Consider the following 26,618-nt stretch of genomic DNA (forward strand, 5'->3'; position numbering starts at 1 on the left):
AGCTTTCTTCTCATCAATGTTCTTCCTAAAATGCAGCATCCAGAACAGAATACAAAACTCCAAACATGGCCAGACAAAAGTACAATACTGTTGAACTATGGCCTCCTCATTTCTGTAAGCTCTACCTCTATTAAAATTTGTTCCAAAAATACTTTTTTCCAAAGAATCAATTGTACTTGCTGGTCTTTGGAACTTTCCCACAGCCTTATCTACACATGGAAGAGGTGAGATTGCTATTGTTTTTATATTCATTATTGAATATTTACCATGAGCTGGTGGTAGTAAAGAACTTAGGGGTGATGTATACCACATTCTAACCTCAGTCATTTTGCATTCTAGCATACATATCTAATAAGCACTACAATTCTATTTTCTATTTATGTTAACTTTTTTAAAAACTTTTCCATCATATGACTCAGCAAGCAACTAATATTTACTGAACAATTTCCAGAGTAGAAATTAACAAATTATGATTTCCATTAAAGCCAAAAACTAATTGCAATATCAGGCAAGACATTGAGCTCAACATATGGTTGTATTACCTACAATCTGGATACCATGCTACAGATCTAATTTCACCATTATCAACAAGTATTTACTCAAGGATCACAGAGCTTAGCACTATATTTGAATCTATCTATCTTTACCAGTCTTTCTGGACTTTTACTGGACCTGACCTAATTAAAACACAGTGAATTTCAGTAAGCTTTTCCAAAACCATAATTGGTATAGCCATGATTTACCAAGAACCAAAAGCAAGCAAAAGAAAGTTACTTCTTTTAAAATAGGGTTGTTTTATGAGTTACAAGGGGATTTCAAGATGCTTTAAGACTATTGATTTTACCCTAGATATTTTACAAAGAAGGAAAATAGGATGCAACCAAGTTGCAAAAAACAGAGTCATTATTCAAGTCATTATGTACAATTAAGGGAACCAAATTTAAAGGACAATGAAAATCTGGAGAAGACCCAAGGAAAAAAACCTAGACAACAATGAAATTCAAGACCATTTGAAGCACCAGCTGAAGGAACTGACAATATCTAGGTTAGAGAAGAGAAGACTGAAGAGGTAACATGATAAGTATTTTTAAGTTAGAAAAGGGATCAAATTTAGAGTTGCCATGTAGTCCAATGGTTTCATTTTACATATGAGGAAACAGCCACACAGAAATTAAGTGATTTACCTGCAGTCACACAGATGTTAGAACCCACCTCAAGAACAATCAGTGTTTCCAATACTATATCAGTTTTTCCCTTTTAGACTTGTTTTGCTTGATTCCAAAAGATGGGAGAAGAAACAAAAGGACAGACATGGCAGAGACAAGTTTGGATTCGAGGCATGGAAAACTTTCTAAAAATTAGAACTCTCCAATAGTGTAATAGACTCTCAGTGAATACTCATTTACCCAAGCAAGGACTGAATGACAATTTCTTAGATATGGAATAGAAAAGATTCTTGTCCATGAAAGAGATGGACTAGGTGGACTCTGAAGTTCCTTCTTGGTTTCTGGTACCAAGACTGATTTTGTTTGTTTGAGCTGGGTTTTCTTGTTTATTTTGGGGAAAGGCTTAAATCTCTTTTTCTTCATCTCACTGTTATTAGCTTTAAGATTTCTTATTTTTAATATCATTGGATCATAAACTATTTTCCCAAGGAAGATAGGCCATATAAAGTGGAGCAACATGTTCTTTCCAATAAGAAAACACGTGTGTTCTTGGAAACTATCTATTAACAGGAGCAATGGGGAACCATATGAGAAAGATGGTATTTTCTATTTGCATTCTTTTGCAAACTAGAAAAGGAATATAAGTAATCCAAGGTTCAACATAAAGCCTAACATTCCCAAATTGTGTCAGACACTATAATGAGACTTTTGACCATATGGAAAGGAAAATGTGCTTCCAAAACAAAAACTTCACATTGGCCCCAATTCTGATTTTCCCTATAAGAAGCTTATATGTATGCTTCAGGAGATGAAGTCATCAAAAACCTACATAAGTTGCCATTCTCCATAATTTAAAGCACCCATGCCTCCAGAAATCACTGATGCCTTTGTTCTACAATAGATAATTTATTTTGGTGCATTACATTATTCAGCCCTTTCACAACCAAAAGAACAAAGCCATTATTGAAAAATTCCCATAATATAATAAATAATCATGGCAAAAAACAATGGTGATAATAAGTTAAATGACAAAATTCTGTGAATAAGGAGTGGTCTACTGACAAGAAAGAAGATGGCACAGTTCTGGGAGATCTATGAGCCATATACATAAAGGGGAAGCAAAATCACAGATTGAACATGTTCAGGAAGGACTATCATATATCTGTTTGAGATGTGCCAAGTATAGTAAAACTGTCTTTGACTAGCTACCAACCAGAAGTAAGCCACTTTATCTCTTTGAGTCGTCTTTTTTTTTCTCCTATAAACTGAAGATAAAGCCTATTAAATATCTACCCTTTACAAGGTTTTTGTGAACTTCAAATGAGAGAAGGCATGCAGATACCTCAGCAAATTATAAAGCAATATCCAAAAGTCACTTATCATTATGAGCAAGAAAAGTTGTAAGTTGGGTGGGTAAAAGAAAATCAATAAATTAAGGAAACTCTTTAGCAAAATGAGGTAGTGTAGTTCTTGAACATAAGAGCCATGTGATCAGGCTACAGGAAGATCAATTTGTCATTAATGTGCAAATGGATTGAAGAAACTAGAAGCAGAAAATCAGTTTGAAAACCAGATATAAAGTATCAATAATCATGTGGCAACTTGGAAAAGATACATATGAGCTCATTTTCCTTGTTTATTGGTTTGTTTTAGCATTAATACCCAAAAGTACTCTTTGTAGTATCATTGATATGGTAATATTACCCAGAATTCAATGTTATCATGATGTCCTACTGTAACAACCAGGGAGAAAAAATGGTGTAGTGGGAAAAACCTGATTTCAGATCCTATGTTAGACATTTCCTGCATCCCTTTGGACAGTCAATTTACCTCCAACATTTACTATTTCCATATGATGGTGCTTCCAACAATTAATTTCTATATATTACTTTGTAGATGTAACTTAAAAATATCATTGTGAAAATTTTGGAGACTCTATGGGAAAACAAGCAAACTAGTACATTGTTAGTAGAGTTGTAAATAGATACAAATTTGAAAAGTATTTCTGCGCCAAAAATATGATTCAACATCCTAATATCACTCAAAGATATTAGGACCTGAAGAAAAGATCTCATATTATAAAATCATAAGCATCAAATTTTGTTACAACAACAACAAAAACTGGAAGCAAAGTGACTGCTCATTGAATGGCAAATAGACTATGGTTGGGCCAAAATAAATGATTGAAATTTAAAGAAATTGAGTCACATATGAACCAATGAAAAGCAAAAGGAGTATAACCAAGAAGATATGCACAATGACTATGATAATATAAAGGAAAACAATCTTAAAATGCATCATTAATTGAGCTGATGAGATGATTAATCTTTAGTGTAAAAAACTGATAATAAGGCATACTTCCATCTCTTAGTAAAGAAGATTATGGAGGGAAAGGATAGAAAGAGAGAGAAAAAAAAAAGTATATAAGGGGAGAAAATAGGATGGAGGGAAATACAGAGCTGGCAATCATAGCTGTGAATATGAATAGGATGAACTTTCCCATAAAAGAGAAGCAAATAGCAGAGTGGATTAAAAAAAACAGAATCCTACAATATGTTGTTTACAAGAAACACATTTGACACAGAGACACACATATAGAATACAGGTAAAAGCAAAATTTATTATGCTTCAGCTGAAGTAAAAAAAAAAAAACAGAGGTAGCAATTCTGATCTCAGATAAAGCAAAAGTAAAAATAGATCTAATTGAAAGAGATAAGGAAAGTACATCTTGATAGAGGATACCTTAAACAATGAAGTATGTACACCAAGTGCTATAGCATACAAATTCTTAAAGATATTAAGCAAGTTACAGGAAAAAATATACAGTAAAACTTTATTAGTGGGGGACCTTAATCAGAATCAGATAAATCTAATTATTCTATGTTTAGAATAATTAATAATTAGAATAAACTAGGGAAGTTAATAGGATCTTAGAAAATCTACATACAATAGACCTCTGGAGAAAACTCAATAGAGACAGAAAGGAATATACCTTTTTTTCAGCAGTATGTGACACCTACACAAAAATTGACCATGTATTAGGGGCATAAAAATATCACAATCAAGTGCAAAATATGTTAGAAATAGTAAAGGCTTTCCTTTTCAGACCACAATACAATCAAAATTACATTCAATAAAGGGTCAGGGAAAGATAGGCTAAAAATCAATTGGAAATTAAATAATCTAATACTAAAGAATGAGTGGATCAAACAACAAATCACAGAAATAATACATAATTTCATCTAAGAGAATGACAACAATGAGACAACATAGCAAAGCATAAGGGGATGCAGCCAAAACAGTTCTGAGAAGAAATTTTGTATCTCTAAATAGCTACATGAATAAAATAGAGAAAGAGGAGATCAATGAATTAGGCATACAACTAAAAAAGCTAGAAAAATAACAAATTAAAAACTCCCAATTAAATATCAAATTAGAAATTCTGAAACTCAAAGAAAAGATTAATAAATTAAAACTAAGTAAACTATTCAACTAATTAAGAAAACTTATAATTGGTTTTATGAAAAAAAACAAAATAGATAAATTTTTGGTTAATTTGATTAGAAAAAGGAAAGAAAAATAAACAAACCACTAGCATCAAAAATGAAAAGGGTGAACTTATTGCCAATGAAAAAGAAATTAAAGCAATAATTAGAAGCTATTTTGCTCAGATTAACCAAAAAGGAAATAAACTACTTAATAGTCCCATTTTAGAAAAAGAAATTGAACAAGCCATTAATGAACTCTCTAAGAAAAAATCTCCAGGACCAGATAGAATTATAAGTGAATTCTATTAAACATTTAAAGAGCAATTAATTCCAATATTGTGTAAACTATTTGGAAAAATAGATAATCTGCCAAATTCCTTCTATGATACAAATATGGTACTGTTACCTAAACCAGGAAGAACAATACAGAGAAAGAAAATTACAGACCAATCTCCTTAATGAATATTATTGATACAAAAAATTTAAATAAAATATTAGTAAAGGGATTACGGCAACTTATCAGCAGGATAATACACAATGACCAAATGGAATTTATACCAGGAATTCAGGGGAAATTATTACTTTAATTGACCATATCAATAACAAAACCAACAGAAATCATATAATTTCAATAAATGCAGAAAAGGCTTTTGACAAAATACAGCACCCATTCCTATTTAAAATGCTAGAGAGCATAGATATAAATGGAGCTTTTCCTTAAAATAATAAGCAGTATCTATCTAAAAAGCACAGCAAGCATTATTTGTAATAAGGAAAAGCTGGATGTATTCCCAACAAGATCATGGGTGAAACACGGATTCTCTTTATCACCATTATTACTCAACATTGTACTAGAAATGTTGACTTTAGCAATAAGAAAAGAAAAAGAAATTAAAGGAATTAGAATTGGCAATCAGGAAATAAAACTATTATTCTTTACAGATAACATGATGACATACTTAAAAAATCCTAGAAAATCATCCAAAAACCTACTCAAAACAATTCACAGCTTTAGCAAAGTTGCAGGACATAAATAAACCCAAACAAACTATCACTATTTCTAAATATTACTGACAAAGCCCATCAGCAAGAGATAGAAAGAGAAATTCCATTTAAAATAACTGTTAGCAAAATAAAATATTTGGTTGTCTACCTGCCAAGACAAACCAAGGAACTATATGGACACAATTACAAAATGCTTATATCACACAAATAAAATCTGATCTAAACAACTGGAAAAATATCAAGTATTCATGGGTAGGCCAAGTTAATATAATAAAAAGGACAATTCAGCCTTGATTTTCACACCAAAAAGGTTACAGTTAATTCTTAATAATTTCCCATTCTGTAGTGGATCTGATTCAGTTGCATCCTGTGGTACCAATATTTGTTAGATGTTGGGGGCAAAAAAGATGTTCATAAGGAATTAACAAAAAGAGATCTATTTAGCCACAGCAGGAGAAGAATATTTAACAAGGATAGCCATTAAGGACATTTCAAATTGATTCAATTGAGTAAAGCTGTTCAAGAAGGATTCTGAGAAAGCAGAGTAGGTTATTAAATTCCAAGTTCTCCAGATTTCCCCCAGAAGCAGAACAAATTTGCTCTTCAGGGTAAACATGGTAGGTGAAATACAAGGAAGACTTGAGGCAGAACAGGTACAATCTCCTGGTATGACCCAAGAAAAACAGAATAAGAAGTCCAGGGATTAACAACCAGTGTGAAGGTCAGACATCTCCAGGCTAGCTCCCCAGAAATATCCATTGAGAACCCCCTCAGGCTACCTGGGTTTGGCTGAGCCACATTTGAATCTGAGAAGGCTGAGGGAACCTCAATTGATTAGAATGCTAGGTCCAGCTGTGCTGCTGAAACTTAGTCCTGGGTGAGAAGGGACCAGCACACTAAGAGTGTAGAAGCAATGGGGTAGGGATGTGACTGGCTATAGGTACTTGTATGAGGGGAGAGTTTTTGGTTTGGGGTTCCAGGTCAGAGGGGAGAGCTAAAGTGAAGCTAGTGGCACCATCCTCCCACCTCATGATTAGAGACACTTACACTAATAGTTTTATTAATAATAAACCAGGAAAGAAGAAAAAACCGAATCATAGAAATCATAGAAACATAGGAACAGGGAACACTAGGGTTCATCTTCAAAGGATACTGAAGTTTAAAAAAAAAAAAAAAAGCTGCTTCTACTCCAAAGTATAATGTGAAATGGCTTCCTGTCCAAAGAGAAATTATAGAATAATTCAAAAAATAATTTTAAAATCAAATGAGAGTGAGGAAAAAATTTTTAATTAAAATAAAAAATTAAGGCCAACAAAAATAAGATTATGAAAAAAAAGTTAACCAATTTAGAAGAGGAGATACAGAGTCTTATAGAAGAAAACAATTATCTGAAAATTAGAATTGGGCAAGGGGAAACCAATGAACTTATGAAAGACCAAGAAAAAACAAAACCGAATATAAAGAATGAAAAAATAGAACATAACGTGAAACATTGTATAGGGAAAAAAATAACAAATCTGAAGAATAGATCAAGAAGAAAAAAATAAAAGAATAATTTTACTGCCAAAAAAAAAGAACCTTGACATCCAATAATGCAAGAGATAATCCAAGAAAATTGTCCTGGAATGATAGAACATCAGGGGAAAGAAGAACTAGAAAAAAAAATGCACCAATCACCACCTCAAAGAGATCCTTTGTGGAAAATACATAGGAATATTATTGCCAAATTTTAACCCCCCCCCCCAGATAAAGGAGAAAATTTTGCAAGAAACAAGAAAAAACAATTCAAATATGCTGGAAATACAATTTGAATTGTACAGGACTTAGCAGAAGCCACAATAAAAGACCAAAGAACTAGAGCTGTGGCCAAAAATATCGCATCCAGTAAAATTATTCATAATATTAAATGAAAAAAATGGGCTTTTAATGAACTTGCAGGTTTTCAGGCTTTTTTTTTCCACCAAACCTGAATTTAAGAGAAAATTTAACACATAAGAGCCAATATCAAAGATTAGTTTTAAGGAATTCACCATAGACAAACTGTTTATGTTTTTACATCAAAGTATAGATCATATGTTTAAGAGACTGACTTCAGTAATTGGGTACCTCAAAAGAAAGATTGGGCAGAGTTGAGTATGATCTGACTCTAAAAAGCAAATCTGAGAAAAGGAAAAAAAATAGTAATTAAGTTTTACAAATGAGATGCAGAGGAAGAATAGATATAGAGGCATTAGGGGGACAGGAGGGCTAGGAGTTGTGAAAATCTACTTATATCAGAAATGGGTTAAATAGGCAATACTATATATAGGTGTTTGTGTGTCTGTCTGTCTGTCTTTCTGTGTATCTGTGCTTAACTGTAGCCTTCTTGGGGGAGGTGGGAGGGATGAAAGGGGGAAAAAGAATAAAGTAAAAAGTGCTCAACAGAGAACAAAAGAGTAACCCACAATGAAACAAATAAAAGATGGACACATGAATATAATTTCTTCTATATATGCTTTCTTGAAATGGAAATTCATTGTTATATATTTTATATCTTCTCTAATGTTCTACTGGGCACATGAAAATGTTTTGTTTTGCTTTGCCTTTTCATTGTCTTTTGCTGTCTTTTTTTTCTTATTTTGCATTTAGTTCAATAAATAGTTGAAATAAATCAATAAATCAGTTTTCTAAACCAGAAATAACAACAAAAATCAGTTTTGCATAGATAAAATGAGTACTTTATAGCCAATGATAGAAAATCAAGTCGCTGAACAACATGATATATCTGCTAGATTTTCCTTCAAGCTGTCTATTCTATACCATGAACATATTATTCAAATAAATACAAACCATATTCTCTATGTTTTCAAATTGCATCCCCAACCTTAGTGTCTCTCTGCCTTTCCTAGGGTAAACTGCTAACTGTTTTATCCTGACAAGATATAGTATGTATGCCATTAAAAGAATGCTCTTTCCCCCAAAACCACAACAAAGTAGTGAAGAAATTACCATTTGTGTCAAATCTGATGGAAAGAAAAAAATTGTCACTATCCCAGAGCATTTAAGAATGATGATTTTTTACAACTGATATACTTTATGGCATGCTCAATCTTCCAACTCTACATGAAGTTCTAAGAGTGGTAAGAGACCTATAAAATCACAAAACTAATAACCTGACCCATAATTTCCTTTTAAAGCATGGAAAGTGAAATGCATAACATTTTACTTATTTTGATAATATTATCCACCACCTTCCACATATACAATGTAAATAAAAACTGTAAAAATGATAGTTCCATACTTTTCATTTGCATTAATATATTCATTAGCATTTATATGAGGCCCCATGGCCATCCCCCAAAATGTCTGTCCTTTTCATTGACTACCTTCATGGCCATAGTCTACCAAGCAGAAACAAAGCTAGAAACCAAGACCCAAATATACTCCTTTACATAGCTCATCTGTCTTCAGCAGATATACTCTGTGCTTTCTCACACTTTTAGAAAATTACTCTTTCTTTAAAATAAGACATTCTCTTCTTGCTAAAAATACATATGCAAACAAAAGCTTCAAAAATAAAGTTCTACTATTATCATGTTATTGATTTCTAAAATAGTAACAGACCCTTTAAGATAAAAGCCATAACTAGCATGGAGTGAACAGAATATTGCTTCAGGGGGCTGATGTTAAGAGAGTCAGTGGACAGCAGCTTTCCATGGAACTTCGGGGCTTATTTTTTCCTTGTAGGAAGTTTTAGGTATAATAATAATTAGCATTTATCTGGCACATAAGGGCTTAAAAAGTTAATATACCTATATGTACATATGTTTATGTATGCACACATATAGAATGTACTTATATAATGTAACATATACTATATGTATATATAATGTATATGTGTGTATATTTAATATTTTATGTGTCTCTCTGTGTGTATAATTTCATTTGAGCCTCACAACAATTCTCAGAGATAGGATACATAATAACACTATCCCTTTATTTAGATGAAATAGTGTCAAATCTGTCTGTCAGAGTTATACATCCACCAAGTACCAGAGGTAGAATTTATAAAGCCTGGTCTTCCTGGCCCCTTGTTACCTCACTTTAGCTATACAGTCTTCCCTGATTGCTCAAACTCCAAATTCTCTCATCTAATTTCCTGCCTTTCATGTCCCTCTTAGATTCTTTCTTGTTGCCTAAACTTTATTTTATAGAGAGCAAGTTTATTGCTGGTCACATCTACATAGACAAAAAGACAATGACATTATCCTTTGAGCTTAATTTCAATTCTGTGCCTCCTCTTCCTCCCAGCTATTAGCATGAAAGTCTAAAAAAGCTTTGGAGTTGAAAAACTATCCCCCACCCCAAACCTAGAACCACTTGTCAATATATTTCTGGAGTAGTCTGTAAAATAAATATTGGTTGAGAACAGTTGAGTGATTAGAAATATAATAGCAAACTATGTGAATTTCTAACCTTAAATCAGAATGAGTCTCAGACAGAGATATAGTCCTTGATGGCCAGAAACCAAATGACAAGGAGTACAATGTCAAGAAATAGCTACCAGGGAACATTTGGTTAGAGATTATATACCTGAAAGAGACCTCTTATACAGCAAAACTTCCAGCCACACAAGACCTATAGGGAACAAGCATCATTTTCAATAGCATCTGACTAGTCATGACCATGTGTGAAGTTTTCTTGACAAAAATCCTGGAATGGTTTATCATTTTCTTGACCAGCTCATTTTACAGGAAACTGAAGTGAACAGAGCTAAGTGATTTGCCCAGGTCACCTAGTCAGTAAGTGTCGAAGGCCAGATGTGAACTCAAGAGTTGAATCTTTTTGACTGCAGGACTAGAGATTCCCCACTGTGGCACCTATATTTGCCAAGTCACTAACATATGTTTTGTCTCCTACTAGAATAAGAGGAGTGCAAAGCATGTCCTACTTTCTTTTTCATATCCACAATATTCACATCCACACATCCACAATTGAACAGTGGTTGGCATATGGCAAGTACATAATAAACAAATTTTCTTTTTTATTCATTCAGTATCCAGAACCTTTGACAAATGATTTTACATAAAATTGATCAAACATTGGCTCCCAAGAAATGGGTAGGAAACCAATCCTATAGACCTCATACTCTGACTGCAGAATGAATCTTTGGTTTCTTCCAACCTCAGGCTACCTCATTTTATCCTTCATGTTCACACATAGGCCTTTATTTATAGAGTATAAAAACTAGGGATACTCACCAATTTAACATCCCAGAGACAAAAAGAACATAAACCAAATCATGAAGAATTTGCGCTACAAAGAAAAATATTAATTAAAAAACCTAAAAATAAAAAAACCAAAATTCCTGATACTAACTCCCCAGGCTATTTTAACATTTGAGGTATTCCACACCTACTTTAGGTCCAGTCTGATTTCACATCATTCTCCTTCATGTCCACTAAATTATAGCTACTCTAGACAACCAGAAGTTCTCTGAACACCACACACTGTCTCCAGCCTATGTGCCTCAATAGGAACTGTTCCTCATGGCCAGAACACACTCTTACCCTATCTCAAAATGGGAAAATCCTTCTTTTCCTCCAATATTCATACTGCTATCAAATTTTCCCTTTTCTAGCCTTCTCATTTGCATGAAAAGTGTTAGCTCTCTCTCCTCAGATTTTCCTGAAAACTTTTCCTGGTCCTCTCCTTAACTTCCATCACATTCTACCTCACACCTTCTATGTGTCCATATTACTTACTCCATATTTTAACATAATCTCCATGAGGAGGAGGAGTGATAGCATTTTTTCCTTCTTTATATCTCCTGTAGCAAGGACAGTGTCCTCTTATAATATTAATTAATTAAAGCTTATAAATATTTGTTGAATTAAATTGGATCAAATTAAATTGAAATAATTTGTTGATTTTTCCCTCCATTTAGAGGTTCTTTTAAAGTCTTGGGGGGAGAGGGGAAAATAACAAGCATTTATTAAGTGTTGACTGTGTGCTGGGCACTGTGTTAAACACTTTACAAATATTGTCTCATTTAATCCTCAGAACAACCCTGGGAGGTAAGTGCTATTGTTAAATTATTTTTCTTTTCTTTTTTTTTTTTTAAAGAACCTGTTAAGAACCTGCGGGAAAATAGAGGTTAATTGATTTGTTCAGGCTCATACAACTGAGAAGTATCTGAGGGTAGGTTGAAACTAGGTGTTCTTGACAATAGGCAAATCACTCTACTCACTGAACCACCTGCTTACCTCAAGATCAGAATGTCAGGAAAGCAAAAGGGAAAAGATTATGCTCTAGGGACTTGCTAAATTATTCTTTATCCTTAGAAGTCTTTAAAGAAGAGCTAGATGACTATTTTATTCAATTTTATGTGTATTTAGTGAGCAACTATTAAAAGCAAGGCAAGAAATACAAAAACAAAAATATAATCCTACCCTCAAGAAGTTTTCATTCTTCTAGAAATTAAGGGAGGGGAAGAATTTAAATAAACATGCATAAATCTTTATAGATTACATGCAATAAAATTTCAGAGGTGGAAAGAGGAGCATTAACCATTACAGAAGGAAGAATCTTAGTTTCTGACATTCTTCTGATTCAGTAAGTATAACTTCAAGGCTGTGATGTCCTCAGTATGGTAAAAATACTGATGACATAAATGGTAGGTATGTTAAATTTATCTGCAAGCATTTCTTAAACATGTGACAATTTCCTCTGCATTTTAACTGAGTCCAGGAAAGGAAGACGCCCATAACACCTCCAATATAGAAAGTATTTGGATAAAGGCAAGTCACAAAATACTTTTTTTTTCTTTTAATCAGTAGTTTCCTGAGTTTTCAAGAACTTTCTAACTTCCAGAGATTTCCTCAATCACACTTAGGAGGCTTTTTAAAGAATTGGAGATGTTTTATTTTGGAAAATTATGTCCTTTTTTGAAAAATGCAATAACTCAACTCTAGAGAAAGTTTAAAAATTGCAAGGATTTATCTTTATAATTCCCTACGACCTTCAATATTCACACACTTTAAAAAAAAATCCAATCTCTCTAGTTCAAATAAAGAGAGCTGAAAATTAGTTATCAGTGGTTGTTTCCAAAACCTCTTTATCTTCTGACATAGCATTTGAGATGAAATATGAAAGAAATAACTCTGGAAGACACAGTATCTTTGTTTTCAATTTTAAACAAATGCAAAACAATAATTTTTTTTAAACTGTGTTGCTTGGTGCATTTATGTTACCAGACTCACCTTTTATATCATCCTTGACAAAAGGCATGTCACAGATATTAGGGCTTGAGAGCAAATTCTGTGGACTTGGTGAAATGTTTGAATCAAAAAATCTGCTTGCAAAATAGAAAGTTGGATGTTTAGGTAAATAATCTTAATTTTAGATTCTAAACTACCACTCATATCTTACAAGATTATATATGGATTCAATAATAAAACAGCTCAATCAAAACCACAATAACAATTATGGATTGGCTCAGGATACTGAATATCAAAAAAAAATGCATTCAATCTATATTAACCAGAGATCAGTTATGAAAAAAACTATCTCACATCCATCTGAGAGGCATGTTATAGCAGATAGAAAGCAAATGTGCTCTCCCTTCACAACTTAATTAACTTCAGGTAGAAGGATGGGGACCCTAAAGGCCCTCCATTAGGATAACAACTGTCCAATCAGTCCTCCCACAAAGGCAATAAGGACTTTATTGAAGGCAAATGAACTGGAGTAACAAAGCCTTCTATCATACATGAATATTCTGTAATTTTGTCAGTATGGATAATACCAGTATGGTAATTTCCTCCACCAATGTAAATTAGCACCCAAATCTGATGGGGTTTAGTAGATAAATTCAATTAAAGGTATTATGGCACATACAGATTAAGTGATTTGCCTATGGCATCATAGCTTGTAAGTGTCCTCAGTATTATGTGAACTGAAGTTTTCATGATTCAAAGTCTAGGACTCTCTCCATCATACAAACTGTGTTGCACATATTCGTTCCTCAGCATTTATTGATATTGAAATCGAAATTAGTTTTGAAAAATTTTACTTTTATAATTTGATCATATGCTACTGAGAACAAAGTTGAAAAACCTGAACTAATAATTAGTATCATGGCCTGTCAAGGTCACCAAAAAAAAAAAAAAAAATACTAAGATCTTAAGAACAGGAATTGCCTCCTTTCCCAGGTCTAATTTCCAAGCAGTTTTCCCATCCTTTCTATTTACTGTCTCGATTCAACATTCCCTTGTTTTGTTTTGTTTGATTTAATTTGTTTCTCCTAGTTTTGATAGAGATTTGATTAAATAGTCAAGCCTTCATTTACTTGGTGAACCATATTGCTATAAAATCTTTCCCTAATAACATTTCATCTCCATAGTTGGACAAAGATTTTCTGCAAATCTAGGTTGGCATGTCTCATGACACTTATTCCTTTCTTTCTCTACATTCCTAGAATTCTTACTTTGAGTCTTTCATGTGACATTTCATCTGTATCTATAAATAGCTATTAAATTATAAACTCCCTGAAGACAGGTCTTCTTATTCATAAATGTCTCCCCCACAGAGTCTACACAGCATTTTGCTTAAAGGATTTACTCAGTAGGTGTCTGTTGAGTGAATTAATGAATTTCATCAGAGACCACATGGAATTGATTCAGTGGGGGATCCTCACATGACAATTATATTAAATATTTCCAGGCACTCTCCAATTTTCAATAGGTTTCTTAATGAATCTCAAACCCAATCATAGTGTTAAGTGCAAAAAACCTACACCCCGATGAAATAGATGTGATTTCTCTCATAGTGACAAATTACAGCAATGTTTCCCTTTTAAACAAGGTCCTACTAGCTTGAATGTTATATAAGATCCCAAGTTCTTCATCTGCTACATGAGAACTCAAAAGGGAATCAAATATAATCATTAAACAGGACATATTTTCACTGAAATTGGTAAAACTATTAATTGCCATGACAAGTACTTCTACTAACCAAAAGGCAGCTTGGCTTTGAAGCTAGGAAGACTAGGTTCAAATGTCACATCTTTCATTTATTATCTGTATGACTATAAGAGTGAAACAGTTAACTTCTCTCTACTTGAATTTATTTATAACATAGAATTTGACTTGAATTCTCTTACTGCTCTAAATCTATGATCCTGTCAACTACAAAAACCACTGGATCCTGCCTCTTAGGAGATGAACACTAGGTTTAGTTCAACTTGGCTAATGTGTTTGATATTTTTATCATCATGTTATGTAAAGCATCTTCAGGGACAATTTCTAGTGTATTTTATTCCATCTTAGTATTCCTAGAGCCTAGCACAGTGCTTTGAATATAAAAGGCCCTTGATAAAAGCTTATTGAATCAAGTTTATTCTTTCAAAGAATAGATCTCCAATTTGGACTTATAGCCACAGCAAATATGCTGCTTTGATACAGTATCTTCTTAAAGGCATAGTAATATAGTCCAAATTTTCTTCTGAACCAGCTCCTAATTCCTAGTGAGCACTTCCTCCTAGCTACAGACCAAAAAAATGTGACCACTTTGCCTACAATTATTTAGAAATATCCTTATTTACCTTTATATGGAGAATTAACTTTTACCAACATTTCTAAAAAGAAAACTAAAATCTATGCCCATTTCATCCCATGATCTGTGATAGAAGAAATGTTGAAATTCCATATTCATACAATTTTGCAATAAAACATAATCACTTTTTTTTTCAAAAGACAGACTTAAATTGGATTTGAGCTTATGCACTGTCAAACCCAGATGGTGAACATAACCATTCAGGCATTCTCCAGTTCAAAAGTTAATTGAACCAAAACTAAGATTGTGATAATTGATAGGTTTGAAGCTATTCAACCAGAAGGATAGGTTAGTTTCATAGATGGGGTTATTCAAAGTGAGTAGAAGGGAGGAGGAAGGGAATGATAGAGATAAGGAGGAAAGAAAATGGAATAAGAAATAAAAAGTCATGGAACACACACACACACATACATACCACACAAAATACATTATACAAGTTAATCAAACTATGTTACCTGTATGGTTCCACCTTGATCTTTTTATCTTTTTCCATTTGTTTACTAACAGGTTCAATTATGGACAGGATTTCACCAAGATTGACTAAAACAAAAAGTGAAAGGAAAAAAGAAAAAGAAAAACAAGTTAGGTTTTAATTGTATGCTCCTGTTTCCAAGCTTTGAATGCATTTTTTCCAAATTAAATTGTAAATCATGGTTTTTTAATAACAAGAGGTAACATATTTTTCAAATAAATTACTAATGCACAAAGACTCCAAAAACACATTTGAATTTTTTCGGGGTTTTTTTTTTTGGTAGGTTTTTTTGTTTGTTTGTTTTTATCCCATGTTACTCATATGTTTTGCAATTACTGAAATTTAGGAGTCCAAGGTATAGAGCAAATGAACAACATGCATCATGATGAAAAAAGCTTCTGAACTAGTGTCAACAACTCCACAGCACATAACTATAAATGTAAAGAATTTTTTTAAATTATCAACATAACATTATAATAATAATAAAGATGATAACAATAATGATACTTAGTTGTTAGATGGTGTTTACACTCTTTATTCTGCAATTGCGTGGTTATACAAATAAGAACACTTAAAAATTCAGAAAAGTCAGTTGGCCAGAGACCCAGGGTAATGTAATGGAGGGAGCCCTGATTTGGAGTCTGGCATCCACATTCAAATAAAGGATCTGATATTCACTGGCTGTGATAATTTCAGCAATTCATTATCTCACTTTCCTCATTTGCAAAGTCTAAGTTTCTTCCTAGTTCTAATGGATAGGAACCAGATCTATGATTTTACTGGATAGGAAACTTCCAGATAAAAACTCCTACCAGTTCAGTTTGATAGAGCCTTAGAGAGTTTCCAAGAACATTGAGAGGTAAAGTTACTTTCGCAGGGTCATACAGCCCTGCTCTGTCAAATATAATGCATGAACTTCCCTGCACTGAGGTCAGCTTTTAATCCACTCTAAAGCATTTCATCTCTCTCTAGCTCTAAATCCTATGGAAATTTTTTAAATGCTCCAAATTTATCTTTAATGTAGGAAGACAGGCATGTTAATTCACTGCTGCTAGAGCTGTGAATCAGTTCAACTCTTCTGGAAAATAATTTGAAAATTATGCAAGAAAAGTTACAAAACTGTTCATTCTTTGACCCAGCAAGCCTACTGAGTTTATACTCAAAGGAGATTATTGACAGCAAGAGAAGACTCATCTGTCCAAAATTATCACAGCAGCACTATTTATAATAGCAAAAAGTTAGAAACAAAATACGTACCCAATGACTAGGAACAGTTGAACAAATATAGTACATGAGTGTAATGGACTATCACTAAACATTAAGAAATGAATATAAGAAATTTGGAGAAATATGGGAAGACTTGTATGAAGAGATACAGAATGAAAACAGAACTCAAAGAAGAATATGACAATAAATAACGCTACACAAAGAGGCAACACAACTATTTAAATAGAATGGTCAGTCTTAATACTATACTATTAAAATTAATTATAATTTATCTTTCTGTTCAAAATTGTTAAATTATGTTCAGGGAAAATACTTTGGAGGAGGGTTGGTCTATACATTTGTTGTGAAGTATCTGTTGTATGGAAACAAAACATTTTTTAAATTTTAATAAAATTTATTTTAAAAGTAATTAATAGGTGATTTAACATTTGAAAAGACTAATGGCCAAATACATTTTTTAAACAGAGATGGCTATAAGCAGCCCTTTTTGTAATGGAAAAGAACTGGAAATTCAGTGGATGCCCATCAGTTGGGGAATTACTGAATAAGTTATGGTATATGAATATAAAGGAATATTATTGTTCTATAAGAAATAATCAGCAGTATGATTTCAGAAAAGCCTGGAGATACTTAAATGAACTGAGTGAAGTGAGCAGAATATTGAACAAAGCAAAACAAAGATTATATGATGATCAACTGTGATGAACTTGTCCTTTTTCAACACTGAATTGATGCAAGGCAGTTACAATAAACTTGTAATAAAAAGAGCCATCCACATGCAGAGAGAGAACTATGGATTTTGAATATGGATCAAAGCATAGCACTTTCACTTTTTGTAGTAGTTGTTTTGCTTTTTCTTCCCTTTCCTTTATTTTTTTTTCTTTTGATCTGATTTTTCTTGCACAGCATGACAAATATGAAAATATGTTTAGAAGAATTCCACATGTTTTTAATCTATATTAAATTTCTTGCTATCTAGGAGAGAAGGGAGTTGAAAAAGGAAAAAAAAAAGGAATACAAAGTTTTGCAGGTGAATGTTGAGAACTATATATGTATTTAGTTAAAAAGAAACTATTAAAAGTTTTTCAATGTTGACTGAATGAAGGCATAGAATCATGAAAACAGAATCTTAAGATTCTCAGTTTTGTCTCAGAAGGCATATAATCCAACATAGACATGAATAGGAACACACTTTGTTTCTGAAATTTTTATACTTGGTGCTACCCTCTGAAGCCAAGCAGAACAAGTTAAATCCATTTTATAGGTGCCTGTCCTTCAAATATTGGAAGGTATATATCATGTCTCCTACCTCAATCATATCAAGTCTTTTCTCCAATTAATGGAAATAGTTGAACAAATTATCACAAATGAGTTCAATGCAGCATCACTGTGCCAAAAAAATGAATATAATGTACTCAGAGAAACACGGGAAATTTGCATGAAGATCCAGGATGAAGAGAGCAGGCCCCCAAAAATAACTGACTAGAACAATATCAACAAATTCAATCCCAATTCCTTCAATCAGTTCCCATATGGGATGGTTTGACCCTTACTATTCTGGTCATTTCTTGTGTATATCCTCTGATGTTCTCTGGAACTGATATAGTCTAATCGTGACAAAGTACAGGGAGACCATAATCTCCTTCACTCTGGACATAATACCCATAGCAACCTTAGACCAGGAAAATGATTTCCTTACTATATTAGTAAGGTCTAATACTTAGACACATACTTAACTGATCTAACTATTAAGAGGATACAAACTTAATTAGTAGATATACACTAAATTACACAGGTCATGTGTATCAAATCCCACTATTACCTAAGATCAAGATCCCCATTTTGGCCTATTTAGGGGAAATGAAGTTATAACAGAGCAGTTCTGTATACCATATAAATACATATATGTTGATATTTATGCTTGTTATTCTTTAGTCATTCACTTAGTCTAACTCTTCTGACCCCATGGACCATAGAACACAATAAGGTTTGCTTGGCAAAGATACTGCAATGCTTTACCATTTGCTTCTCCAGTGGATTAAGACAAACAGATTTTAAGTCATTAAACCCAGAGACACACAGCTAGTAAGTATCTGAAGCCAGATTTAAACTTAAATGTTGTTGACCCCAGAACCAGCGATCTATCCACTATAGCAACTTATTGGCTCAATAGTACACACACACACACACACACACACACACACACACACACACAAAAGCATTACTAACTTAAAACTGCACTAAAAATTTTGAAACAATTTATATATGTTATGTATGTACATATATATATATGTATATATATTTGCAAGTATGGATATAGATATTTTCAGATACATACACACATATATTCTATGTATGTATAGTCCTCCTCACTGAGGAAAAAGACAATAATTGATTATAGATTCATAAACTGAGAGCTAGAAACAAGTATGTCATTGAATACAAGATTAAGTGACTTTGTCTGAGATTACACAATTAGCTGCAGAGCAAGGATTAGAATGCAAATCCTGATTTCAGAGACAGAGCTTTTCCATTACTCTCCCATTGCCTCTTCTTAATATGCATACTTCTTGACCTTTCTGCAGCATTGTGATTACTGATTACTTTTCCTCATAAATACTCTTTCCACTCTGGGTTTTCATGAAACTACTTTGTCTTGGTCCTTTCTCCTTTTTGTCTTATTGCTTCTCAACCCAATAAATATGGTTTCCACTTCAGCTCTGTCTTGGGTTTTCTCTTTTCTTGATAATTTCTTGAAAGATGATGTCCAGGCCCTTCACTTTACCATCTTGGCTCCCATCTTCTCTTTTCTTATACATCTTCTCTCTTGGTAGTCTCATCATCTCCTTTAGATTCTATAATCATCTCTGTGCTGATCAATCCTAGAGCTCTCAATCTAGCCCAGTCTCTTCCCTGAGCTTCACTTACACATAGTTGACATGTCTACTCGGGTATCCTGCAGGCAATTCAAACACAGCATGTTCAAATAGAATTCATTTCCTCCTCCAAAAATCATAATTCTGATTTTCCCTGTTAATATAATCCTATGATTCACAATCTTGATGGGACCCTTGACTCTCACTTTTCACCACAAATACCAATCAATTATCTCCATATGTTCCCTCCTCTCAAGTCACACAGATCCTTATCAGACTTTGCCTGGATTATTGCGAAAACCTCTTACTTTACCCAGCCTCCCCCCACTCCAATCTGTCCTCCCTATAGTTACTAAAGTGATTTTTCCAAAACATATAGTTGGGGACAAATATGTGATATGGTGGATAGATCACTGGCCTGGACTCAGGAGGAACTGAGTACAAAGGTAGACTCAGACACTTACCAGCTGTGTGACCCTGAACAAGTCATTTAATCCAATTGAGTCCAAAAAACAAAAGATGTAAAAACATAAGTTTAGCCGTATCAACTCTCCTCTCCCCATTCCCTTGAAAATTTTAATAGTTTCCTATTATTTCTGGGATCAAATATGTACTTTTTTTTTTTTTAGATATTTTAAGCTGTTATAACGTGCCCCTTCCTACCTTTCCAATGTTACTTGCTACTGTTCTTCACGTGTTTTCCAATCTAGTTATACTGGCTTATTTCATGTTCTTCATACAAAACATTCCTTCTCCTTTTCTCAATCTTTATATTGGCTGAGCTCACCCTTCACTGTTCTCTTCTTATAATCCCTCATCTCTTTTTCAAGATCTTTCTCATAATTTTCAGGAAGTTTTTCCTGGTCCCTGCCATCCATTCCAGGCACAATGCCTTTATCTCTAAAATTTCATTAAACGGAAACCTGTTAAAGACCTTAGCTTAAAAGGGCTGTATGGGCTAAACAGAGTGAAGACTTTCTCATAAGGACGTGACTTTGATCTATGCCTTAATTATAACTTGAGACTTTCAATAATAAGTTAAGGTCCTTAACTAAAAAGCTGCAGGTATCCAAATGTCTTGCATGAACATTCCTTTCCTGTTTCCCACCACATCTTAATTAGCATTTAAGTACTTCTTTTAAAGGCAATTTAGTCTTTTGTTTCTGGGATAGATTTCTGTGTTTAGAGCATAATTGGACTCCCCCAGACAATGGGAGAAAAGGTATGGGAGTTGCCCTTTCTTGTGCTATGGTAATAAATCCCTTTTTGCTTTGTCTTTCTCTGAGAGTTTCTGATTGTTTTTGTGGTCACTACTGTCCCACATAAAGTAAAAGTCTCCCACTGCATGCAGGACCATATCTTTCTAGTCAGTCTGACCTATATCTTGCCACTAGACCCAGATGGCTATAGAGGAGAAAGTGAGGCAGGTAACCATGTCCAGCCCTCCCTCACTTAAATCCAATTCACTTGCATGTCATGAGGTCACCTCCCTGATGTCATGTACATCTTCAAGAACAAAGAATAAGCAACAACAACCTTCTATCTAGTCTATATGTATCTTGTACATATTTATTCATATACATATTGTCTCTTCCACTAGAATATAATCAACCACCTTATATATATCTAGTCTGTATGAATCTTTTTTCTTTTTTAAAAAATTAATTGTTTTAGTGACCCTGGGCAAGTCACTTAATCCCAATTGCCTCAGAAAATATATATACATGTGTCTGGTACTGCTAGGCCACCATCCTTTGTATTTTTTTTTTCATTAATTCCCTGATATTCTTGCCCTTTTGTTTTTCCAGATGACATTTTATTATTTTTCTAGCTTCATAAAATAATTTTTAACAGTTGGATTGGTATGGCACTGAACAAATAGACCAATTTAGGTAGAATTGTCATTTTTATTATATTAGCGTAGTCTATCCATGAGCAATTGATTTTCTTCCAGTTGTTTAGATTTATTTATGCAAGAAATGTTTTGTAATTGTGTTCATATAATTCCTAGGTTTGTCTTGGCAGGTAGACATTCAAATATTTTATTTCATCTACAATTATTTTATAATTGTATAATATATAATATATATAATATGATATAATATAATATATAATATAATATAATATAATCCCTATCTCTTGCTGATGGGCTTTGTCAGTAATATATATAAATGCTCATGGTTTGTGTGGGTTTATTTTATATCCTGCATAATCTGTACCTTGTATATATCGATTCATTTACATATTGTTTCTTCTACTAAAATATAAATTCCTTGAGGATAGGGACATTCCTTGAGGATAGGGACCCGCTGTTTTTGCTTTGTGTCTCAAATGCTTGGCCATAGTACTTTGGCCCATAGTCAGTACTTAAGTACTTCATAAAGGCTTGTTCATTCACAAGCTTAAAATGCACCTAATTTTATAGAAATGAGGATACTTCAGGTAAATGAGAAGTAGAAATCATTAGAGTCTGCATGGGTCAGTGAGGACAGCAATCAAACTAGAGAAGATGATGAATGGTAGGAAGGGCTAGAATAGTAAAGTAGAGTAATAATCAGAGCAGAAGAATTCCTTTTCTCTATGATAGGAAAGAAGGAGTTGCTGAAGGCTTGGATTCTAGCCTTAGAGCACTTATATGGTACTGAACCTACCCCTTAATTACTTTGAACTTATTTGCTCCCCTCAACACAACCCTCTCTCCTTGTAAAAGAAAAAAATGTTTCTTATTAATATGTGGGATATTTTGCCAAGTAAATCTCAAGGCCAAAATATACAAGAAAACGGAATAGAATACAGAGAGGTTTTTTGTAAACCTCTTTTCTTGAACCACACTTATTGTTCAGGAGTTTGATAGATAGGTTAAAGTTTTGAGTTTTTATAGCTACTTCTGGCTCTTACCAAAAGTTTCTGGGATTGTGATTACTCTAGGTTACCTGATAGGGATTTCTTCCCTTGAGATATAAGATGTTTTTTTCCAGGATATATATAAAATTCTGGGCAAGTCATTTTGCCTCTCACACTACTGTTTCCTCATAAAATGAGTATAATATTTCCTTATAATTCCAATAACATATACCTATAAAATGAGGATAATAATAGTACCTATTCAATGGGTTACTGAAGGATTATATATATATATATATATATATATATATATATATAGTTTCATAAAACTTAAAATGAAATATAAATGCTAGCTATGATAATTATTATTGTTCTATGACCCAAATAAAACACTTACATGTATGTGCATACAGAGATAAATCGTTCATAGGGAAGCTTAAATCTGAGTCCTAAAAACAGATCTCCAGGAACCTTGTTTAATGTGATATTACAGAAAAAAAAATCTATTTTTCTGGATTAGACTTTTCTGTGACAGATTATCTCTATATTAGATACCTTGTCATTCCCACTCTTCCTCTCTGGTAACCCTGCCCCATTCCTCTTTTGGAAAAATACTATATCTATAATCTTGCTTGCTGGAAAGTTCTATCTCTGAGTGAAAAGGCATATTTGACACAAAATGCAGTAAACCAATCCAATATTCAATCTGGAATAATTGTTCCTCAGTATAAAACACATGCCCTCTTCTGCCTAAGGGAGAGACTTGGTTGAATGAGTCAGTACCTGAGTTATGCTTGAGGAGCAGCTAGAGCAATAACCCAAAGTCCAGTTGAGATGGGTCATTTGCCACAAATTCAATTCTTTTTTTTCCCCTCCTTCTACAACCTAAAGGTAACTTCACTCAAGGTTTAGATACTCCCGCTACTCCAAATTGAGGATACAATCTACCCCTCTGGTGACATAATGACATCTTTACATTTTCAGGGATGGATTTACAAGGATCTTCCCAAAATCCCAATTCCCTGTCATATCCTCCATAGCCATCTCAAATTGTCATTTTCTCATGTCAATTAAAACATAGTAAATAAAAACCTATTGCTTTTGCATCAGAAACTGTCACATTGATTCTATGAAATTTCAAAGTCCCCCAAAAGTTACCCCAATGGACTTGTTCTCATTTAGTCATAATACAATTATACTTCTTGAATGTTGCTTTGCCAGATATTTAAAAAAAAAAGTATAATAAAGGCAGGACTAAATCATATTAGAAAAGCTGAAGTTGTAGTACCTTTTTTTTTAAGATTTTTTTTTCCCATGAGCCATGCCCATCTTACTCCTTATTGCCTCTTACAATGATATACCTTCTCTTGCATGCATATGTAAGATGACTGAACTGTGTTATTCAATGTGATTTACTCATGCTAACACTTTAATTTCATACTTGACGGTTATAGTGTCACTTTGAGTTTTGAAGCATTTCACAGTTATTTGCTATATTTGGATACTTAGAAACCATGCAAAAAAAAAAAAAAGATATATGGGAATAGAAAATGATCAGGGTCAGGTGTGGCTTGTTATCCCATTAGTGTTTGGAATCTCATCAAGTGACAGTTCTTCATAATAAGAATCTAATTTATGTCTATCTTACAGAGTGCATTATCTATGTTTTAATTTACAGCAACTTTTCTTTGCTACATTTAATTATCTTTTTTTTTTTCAGTCTCTGCATCACAGAGGCAGTATGTATATAGTAGAGAAGAAAGAGATGGCCTCAGAATCAAGGAGACATATACTTAGGTCCCACCTATAACAACTTCTGGTTGTGTCACTTTGGGAAGATCATTTAACCTTTCATCAATCCTCAAGCAATTCTCTAAGACTATAAATTGCCAAGGAGTTAGTAATCGACATTGTAAAGGGAGGAAATCCTTCCACCCACCAATGAAATCTCAGGTCTGATTCAACAAAACAAATATTAAAATCTTGTCTATTAAGAGCCTGGAGAGCAGATAAGGAAACACACTTCCTATGAGAGATATGAGCTTAGAAAAACATGTAAAGACTTGCATGAAATAATGGAGAGCCACATGAGCAAAACCAAGAGAACATTGTATACATTAATAGCAATATTGTTTTAAGGATGACTTTGGGCAAATAAGTCATTTTTGACTATTATAAATATACAAAAATTAACTATAAAAGATATGTGAATAAAGATAATATCCAAAAAATCACTTCAAAATAGAATTTAGAATAATTTTACATATACACATATGTATATTATATATACATAGCACATATAAAATATACATATATAGGCATATATATGTATCTATAGATACATATGTGTATATGTGTGTAATGGTAGCCATCTCTAGGGAGGGAGTGGGGAGAGGGAAGGAAAAAAGAAATTTACATGATAACTTTATTAAATATTTAAAATATATTTAAATTATTAAATATTTAAATACAACATGTAAATATGCTTTTATAAATATAATAAATAGTATGTATTTTAAATATATATTAAAAGGAATAGCAAGTTGTATATAAAAGATTTGCAATTTCATATGCAATCATCTTTCTATCATACTCTGTTATGGAAATGCTTGTTTCATTCCATAAATTAAAAAAAAAGAAAAAATATGAATTTGGGTATTGCATGTACTATAAGAGAAGGTTACATTTTCAATGGCTTACATTTTCAATGGCTTTCATTTAATAGAATATTATTATCATTACTGTTATTACAAGATAAATGGGGTCTATTTTATCAAAGGACTTAACCTAAAAACAAAAAAAAGATATCAATTTTTTGTTATTCTGTACTTCTTTACTTGCCTTAAAATTTCTGTATGTGTAATAACATAATACAAACTTAATCAATCAAATGGCATCAGACTGGGTTTTTTTTTTTAACCCCAATGAAAATACTAATGAATTTTCACATTATTTCTATGTCACTTTTTTGTACAAATACACATACAGATGGTGTTTCATTTAAAGGAACTAAAGTGAGCCACTGAAAAAATAGAGATGTCTCAGTTTATATCATCCTAGTCTCACAAATATACATGTTTAGGTAATTATATTTTTACTGACAAATTTATACATCAGCAAAAATATAGAACAACATTCTCCTTTCAACTTTGCTAAAGCACTAGCCTAAATCTCACTGCTGAACAGATATCAGAAGGTCAAAGAAAAAAAAAAAGAAAGCATTCGTGAAAAAATATTGACAGGACCACTTTTGTGGTATTAATTTGATGAATTAAAAATTCAAAACAGCTGAAAAGACTTGCCAACTGACATGAAAATAGCAGAACCTTAGGAAAATATACACATTGACATTCATAATATAAATGAAAAGAATTTTAAAATAAAGTAAAATTGTAATAAATCTTGGCCCCAGAGAAGATAACACAAGTGTATTTTCTTTCTTTCAAGGATGAGGTGTGGAATGCTTCAAGGGTGTGAGATGCTCCACATGTTGTTAGATGTAATCTATGTGTCTGGTGATTTTATTTGACTATTTTTCATTCTTTGTTAAAAAGTAAAGCTTAATAGGATCAGAGCTGGGGAAGCAATTTAGCAAAAGACATCAATAAACCTTATAAAATCAAAAAGAAGAAAAGAAAGAAAACAGAAAAAAGACTAAGAAGGAAGGAAGGAAGGAAGGAAGGAAGGAAGGAAGGAAGGAAGGAAGGAAGGAAGGAAGGAAGGAAGGAAGGAAGGAAGAAAAAGTTACTATCTTTTTCAGACATACTCTAAAGATGGTAATAGCTTGTATTCCTGTGGCATTTTTTTCCCTTTTCCTTCAGAAAAAATTCTAATTGGAATTTTACTACCCAGATGATTACAATTAATTACTGAGTAAAATAAATAAAAAAGAAAAATAAAACTTCTCCATCTAAAGGATGTGGGTTCTTAATAGAGGACAAAATAC

At 32.9% G+C, this 26,618-nt stretch overlaps 1 protein-coding gene across 3 annotated transcripts in view; it reads right to left on the minus strand.

The window, feature by feature from the left end:
• The window catches only part of IQCM (IQ motif containing M), a 494,659-nt gene that overhangs the window by 344,106 nt on the left and 123,935 nt on the right, over positions 1–26,618 (minus strand). For 2 of the 3 annotated variants that reach the window (XM_031941659.1, XM_031941660.1), the window contains 2 exons: positions 15,709–15,793; positions 12,901–12,992 (listed from right to left, as the gene is read on the minus strand). In XM_031941659.1, coding sequence (XP_031797519.1) covers positions 12,901–12,992; positions 15,709–15,793 — 177 coding nt within the window. The remainder of the gene's footprint in view (positions 1–12,900; positions 12,993–15,708; positions 15,794–26,618) is intronic. The other variant, XM_031941661.1, reaches the window with a different exon arrangement.

This window comes from Sarcophilus harrisii, chromosome 6 (assembly GCF_902635505.1).
Source record: "Sarcophilus harrisii chromosome 6, mSarHar1.11, whole genome shotgun sequence".
Classification (NCBI taxonomy): Eukaryota; Metazoa; Chordata; class Mammalia; order Dasyuromorphia; family Dasyuridae; genus Sarcophilus; species Sarcophilus harrisii.